The sequence below is a fragment of the Anser cygnoides genome, chromosome 1 (assembly GCF_040182565.1).
Source record: "Anser cygnoides isolate HZ-2024a breed goose chromosome 1, Taihu_goose_T2T_genome, whole genome shotgun sequence".
Taxonomy (NCBI): domain Eukaryota; kingdom Metazoa; phylum Chordata; class Aves; order Anseriformes; family Anatidae; genus Anser; species Anser cygnoides.
The window spans coordinates 143,586,749-143,593,429 of NC_089873.1; the positions used below are offsets into that span (position 1 = coordinate 143,586,749).

General features: G+C 38.0%; 1 protein-coding gene across 7 annotated transcripts in view; it reads left to right on the forward strand.

Annotated features, from left to right (window-relative positions):
• Positions 1 to 6,133, forward strand: part of IL1RL1 (interleukin 1 receptor like 1) — a 29,922-nt gene extending 23,789 nt beyond the window's left edge. For all 7 annotated transcript variants that reach the window (XM_013190249.3, XM_066984513.1, XM_013190245.3 and 4 more), the window contains exon 12: positions 460 to 6,133. In XM_013190249.3, the coding sequence (XP_013045703.1) occupies positions 460 to 806 (347 nt within the window). In that variant the 3' untranslated portion in view covers positions 807 to 6,133. The remainder of the gene's footprint in view (positions 1 to 459) is intronic.
• The last annotated feature ends 548 nt before the right edge of the window (positions 6,134 to 6,681 follow it).

Genomic DNA, 6,681 nt, shown 5'->3' on the forward strand with positions numbered 1-6,681 from the left:
ACATATAGAAGTAATACAGAAGTATTAGCACTCCCTGTACGGGAAAATAAGCCTCTTAGAAGTAAGTCACCCAAATGGCTCCAAATGACTATTTTTCATGGGTAAGTATTGAAGGATTGTTTTTTAGAGCACTAAACTGAAAGAATATGATTCCTTACATGCAAATTATTGACCAAGCACAGATTTGATGTAATACAGATCTACTGAGCTTGACCTGTGGATTAGAAATTCCTAACAATTCCTAACAGCAGTGAAAATATTAAGATATCAGCTAAAGAAAACATCTGAAAGGAAACTGATTACTGTGAGTTTTTTAAGCTCTTTTTCTAATGAATAAACTGTATCTGACTGAAGTTAGACAGGTTTCTTCTGGTTGAAAAGCAATGGAAATGAAATGCCTATGCACAAAAGAGTCTATAAAAGAAATTTCAGTCTCACCATTTTTTTGTGCATTGCTAGATAAAGCCAGTGCAATTGAGAAGAGGATACAGAAGAGCAGACGGCTGATCATCCTTCTAACACACCAGCTGCTTAATTGTAAAGAATTCGCTTATGATCAACATGTTGCTTTATACAATGCCCTCATTCAAAACAATACAAAGGTGATCCTGCTGGAAATGGAGATGATGGAGACGTATGAGACTCTTCAAGAATCTCTTAAATATATCATCAAGAAACAAGGTACTGTCAAATGGAAAGAGCAGCACACTGTGCACCCACAGTCATCCAATTCTAAGTTCTGGAAACGTGTGAGGTACCTTATGCCACTGAGACTCAGGTCGTCATGCTCAGTTAATGCTGGATGAACAGTCTGTCTAAGAAAGCTCTAGTATGCTGTCAGGTCAAACCATATACCTGCAGCTTCTTTTGCTTTCAGTAGGAACATTATTTTGCAGTTTGGATGTCTGGCTGCGTTTTTTTCACTTTTTTTTTTTTTTTTTAAGTCCTTCAATTGAGTAGTGATAAAGTAAACTGATGGAGGAAGGTCTTTGGGGCTGAGGGAAGTCTGTGGAGCTTTGAGAATTCTGCAAATGAATTATTCCAGATGGTGTACAAAATTTTGCATATCATTGGAAACAAACCTACCTGTACTCTTCCTATATGTACTTGGATATATAACTGAAAGTTTTGATTCTGAATAGTTGAATATTCTGCAGGTTTACTTTACCTTTCTAATGTGGTTGATCAAACATAAACACCTTCTATATTACTTGACTAGAAAGCATGATGTTGCAGTTTTCTTCATTTTATCCACCATGTGTTTGTTTGTGCTTCAATAGTCATACTTCTATCACAAAATTTTATTTTCCTTAGTAGGGATGCTTCAATAAAAGCTCTTTTGAGACTAATGTGAGTAAGGCATTTTTAAAAAATGCAGCGTTAAGGAACGTGCATACATACTGATTGACTGACATATATATGCATTCATATATACATAAATACATTTATGTATACATAAATGAATCTCATAAAAGGGGAAATTATCTTATAGAGCTATTAGAAAGTGATTTTGAGATTAAAGATACACATATATAAATTCTTATAGCTAGTAGTATTTTAAATCTTTCAGGCATGATAGACCATACTGTTACTACTACTGTCTGATACAAATAACATTTTAAAATTTACGTTATATAAACATATATATATATATTGTACATGGCTAGCATTCCTTTAAGCTACTGAAAAAAAATAGAGACTTACTGCAATTTTATAACTTCCAGTATCCATTTTTTCATTTTTTCCTGCTTTGATATTATGCCTGGTTTTACTTTGTTCTGACAGAGAATAGCCTGAGATGCAAAGGTCAGAGTAAAATCCCCTCTGAGTGCAGGGGTGCATGATCAAAGCATGTTCTAGTGCATATATCCTTGGGAAATTTAATCTTTTTAGGTTCTAGAAACAGGAATTTTCTTACAGTCAGCAAAGGTTTGTTTTTGAGCTTCAGATCAGCTACAGAGATGGACTTGAAAAGAGAAAATCAGATGCAGAATATCTAATGTTACCAAGTGCTTTTATTGTACATTGTAGGTTTTTATTGAATATGAAACCTCAGACTTATGGATGGCTATTTGGAATAGGAAGAACATGTATGAAATACATGTATAGATTTTTCTTTCAAAGTGAAATGAAGGTCAATGTCAAACTAAAGAGCTTTTCATTGATTTATTATATTTTCAAATGCTGGTGAAAGTGAAGTCATCACTCACTGCACCACAACTGTAAAACATATAATGCTGCATTTTATTACTGCCTTACTAAACCATCTGCAGTACTGGGACCCATTCCTAAAGGGCCCTCTAGTTCCCCTTCACCATTTTAGGAAGATCCACAAAACGTATTTGTGTCAACGTAAGAGATTTGTTTTATTACAGACTCAATTGGGGTTTTGATAGTTCTTATGGTAAGAACTTTCACAAAAAGAACACTAATACTAAATCATGTATGAAAGCAGGAAAGCCTGTTGGTTTTCACTATGAAGATTTTTCATAGGAATTTCTGATCAAGACAAAATATACACTTTCAATACTATTACAAGATGATTTTTTAATAGAGATTTTGTAGTTGGCACTTATGAGAAAGAAAGGAAAATAACCAGGTATCTATCTTGGAAACAAATTCTGGGGTGAATTTTGAACTTGGAAAAGAGTTGTGGAGGAGAAGGTATGATGAGGACATGCAGGGGGACTACAAATAACTGGATTATTCTGAAATCTGGGGATATCTCATTGACTTGTCTTCAGTTGTTGACTTCAGGCCTGTGGTTTGGATGGTGAAAAACAGACCCACTAAAAAGATCTTGTAGTGGCAATCTTTTTGCACCAAGCCTCATGGCCAACAAAGGACAAAAAAATAAAAAGAAAAAAAATACCAAAAATGCCTGAGAACTCTTAATGTGGTTTATCAATAGTGAACAGTATAGCCTTGACAGAAAGAAAAGGGGTAAATTCTGAGAGTGGCAAAGACCTTTTACCAAGCCTAGGGGTGAATATGTGACTGCAGTAATGACAGAGAAATGCAGAAGTTGTCGATTACCTTTATATTCTTTGGTGATTAGTACAGAAATTGGAGATACACACTCAAATTAACATCTATTTATAACTATTTTCACATTTGTAATGTCAAAGAAGCAGTACAAAAAGACTGGTGGTCTATTTTTACAACATAAGCAGCTTAAAAAATAGCTAAATTTTCAAAAACATGAAATGAAAATTGGGATTTTTTATTTCATACTGTGTTGGATACACAAAAATTACACCAGGCTACCTGCTTTAATGGAATAACAAAAGAGAATTCTGCCCTGTGTCAAAATCTCTTATTTCACTGTAAAAAGCTTATAAAATACTCAGTTTGAATGGTTAAAACTTAAACTACACAGAACAAAAATAGTTTTGTGGCATAATTAGAACTTCACCTAGATATTTAATACTTTTTGACTTCTGTTCTGTGCTCCCCAATTTTTTGTACCATTGAAAAAATGAATCAGGGTGTTTGCTTTCATGTAGTAGAGAAGAGTCAGCGTGCCATCTAGTGGATGAACACCTATCAAATGATTGTGGCCAACTAGAAATAAATTAATTTAAGAATGCCATTAGAAATAACCACAGTGAAAATTTCAGAACCTGCATACTGCTATAATTTCCTGACACCCATATCTGTGAAGAGCATCTCAGAATCTGACACTGAGAATCCAGTGTTGAATTTCTTATAATATACTGTGAAGAAACAAAAGTGTCTTTGTGGCATATAACCGCTTTCTGGATACTTCATATTTGACAAGTGTATTGTGTATTGCTGGCAACAAGGAAATACTGAAGAGTCAGGAATGAGCACTGACTTTGTAAACCTCTTGATGTCAGTGGTGAAGCTCCTGGTTTGACTTCCATGGTATGAAAACTAGTTCCTGCTAATATGAAGTACAATAATTTTGTGGTTACTGAGCACTGACACAGGTTACCCGGAGAGGTTGTGGTGTCTCCCTTCTTTGAGATACTCTGTCCTGGGCAACCTGCTCTAGATGGCCATGCCTGAGAAATGCAGTTGGACCAGATTGTAATCCCAAGCTTCGTCAAGTCCAACTCCTGGCTCCACACAAGACCACCATCACCACCATCCCCTCGCCCCCCAAAAAATTAATAATAATAATCAGGTGTCTGAGAGCATTGTCCAGACCTGGTGACCTCCAGAGGTCCCTTACAACCTGAATTACTCTGTGATGGTATGATATGGAGGAAAGTTTGCAAAATGTGCAACCTGAATATTCCAGTGCTTCTGAAAATCTTATGAGGGTCCTACAGACATGATATCAGTTGGGAACCTGCTTTTTTGACTTCAGGGATAGATAATGCTGAAAAATGATGGAATATAACTTAATGTCAGCTAAGAATTAATGTGGCTGGTATGCAGATATATCAGAGGTAGATTTAGAAAGACCAGATAGACTCAGAGAACACAGACTGTGATGACAAGAGCTGGATGTGTTGCTATTTATGACGGAAACAGTTTCACAGTTCAGGTTTTCATTTAGCACCTCTGTGTTATGTATGGTGGATGGAAAAGTAAGATATGAAAAACTGTGAGAAGTAACTGGTCTTCCACAGCTGATTGGTCAGGTAGTCCAAGCTTCACAGAAAAAAAACAACTGTTTTCAATATTAGTGTGTGTTTCCATTGTCATCATGGCACTTCCATCATGAGCAGGGTGACACGCTGAGCAGCAGTTGTTTTCATTATTGAGTTACATCCCTATTACAAGGCTATTACTTCTCCATTAAAACTTGTATTATTCTGAGCTAAAAATTGTAAACTTGATTCCATCTGTGTACATTCATACATCTCAGAGCGAGCTATGACATTAGTTGAAAGGGATAATTGAACACGGTGCTTTCTGCAATGCAGCTGAAAGTTCAGAAGCTTAAGAGCATTTTAAAAGGATATAAAAGCAAATGAATATGAGAACAACTAATGGAAAATATTGTTGTGAAAGAGCGAATGAAACAGAATAGCTGTTTCCAAACTGTCATTATCAAGGCTTAGCTCGTCAAAGTAAGTAACTGATGATATTTGACTATACAGTTTATTTGTTGTCTGCTAAATTGCTTTCAGACTCATGTAAAATCATTGTCATCTTTAGAATATATGCATTATATATATGTTTTAGAATCAACCACATAAGAACAATAAACACTGTGAAGCACCTTGTGCACATTTTAAAAGTAGTTACACTAGTTCAGATTCTCAGCTGACTTTCCTAAAGTTGCACTGATTTACATTAGCAAACAGTCTGATTGTGTTTATATGCATATTGTTTAAATCTGTGATGAGGGAAACAAATGAAGAGAGGCAGTGAAACTCTCCGGGGTTTCTTTGCTTCACCTCAGCAGCAAAATATGAAAACTGCCGGCTCTGTGGAATCCCATCCTTTTTTAGTGCAGTTTGCTCATTTCACCTCCAAAGTGACATCTCCTGTTGTTACTGGGAAATTCTGTCCTGGGTGAAAAAGAAAAAACTAAAAAGGAAAAAAAAGAAGGAAAAAAAAAAGGGGAAAAAGAAAAAAAGGGTGGCTGTCACCACACAAGTTTCTGAAGCCGAACCATAGAACTACAGAATGGTTTCAGTTGGAAGGGGCCTTAAAAACCATCCAGTTCCGACACCCCTGGAAATAAAAGAAATTATGAGGGGATGAAAACTTTTCTGCTGCTATCAAAATAACTTCATTTACAAGTGTAATGAGTCATTGCACAGTAAGTATCGAATAAATCTGTGTGAAGTAAGCAGTGTCAAACGTTCATTTACGCTGGAACAGCACTTAAACAGGAAACGCTGCTGTCAGAAATCCTTGATGGAACCGCAGTTCCAACAGACCAAAATCTGGTTTAAAACCGGCCAGCTGGTGGCACAAGGGTTTCTTTAGAGGTAACTACCCACATCCCTTTCACAACAATGGAATTATAAAATGTTCTGTGTCTTGAAACCTTGCATCACTCTACCCCCAAAAGCGGATGCTAGCACAGAAAAGACAGCAGTGAAATCCGAAGAATCAGATCCATGTGTCAGTAGATCTTTTATAGGATTGCAAGTTTTGCCTTTTCTCTTTTGTTGCAGGTCATAATTTGTGAGGTTTGCTTTTTTTTTTTTTTTTTTAAAAATAAATCTTTGCAGCGTATCAGCTTTTCAGCATGCATCCTCAATACGGCCAGCGAGGGGGGGATGGAATTTGTAGCAGAAATAAAAAGATGCCTTTTTTAGCGTAATATGTATTTAGCTTACGTCCTTTAAGCTCCATCCTACTTCCATCACGCTTCTTGGAAAGGCGTCCCGCCGCCAGCGTTCAGCAGAAGAGCAGAGGAAGCGGCGTTTCGATTACGAATACCAAAGCCATCACTTTCTTGTGCCCTTTCCTCCCACGAATGCTGTGAGAGGGAAGAAGCCCCCGCTGCTGCCCGCCCCTTCCAAGCCGTCCGGCGCGGCGCTGAGCGGTGCTGAGCGGCTCCGGCAGAGCCAGGTAGGGTCTGGGGGTGGCGAGAGGAGGGCAGGGGAAGGGCGGCGGGGTTTGGGGGGCGAGGGCCAGGAGGGGCAGCCCCTGTTCCCCCCACCCCATGCACCTCGGGCGAGCCTCTGGCCGCATCTCTGCGTGGGGATGTGCGCACTGGGGGGCTCCAGCATCGCCCCGCCGTCGTCC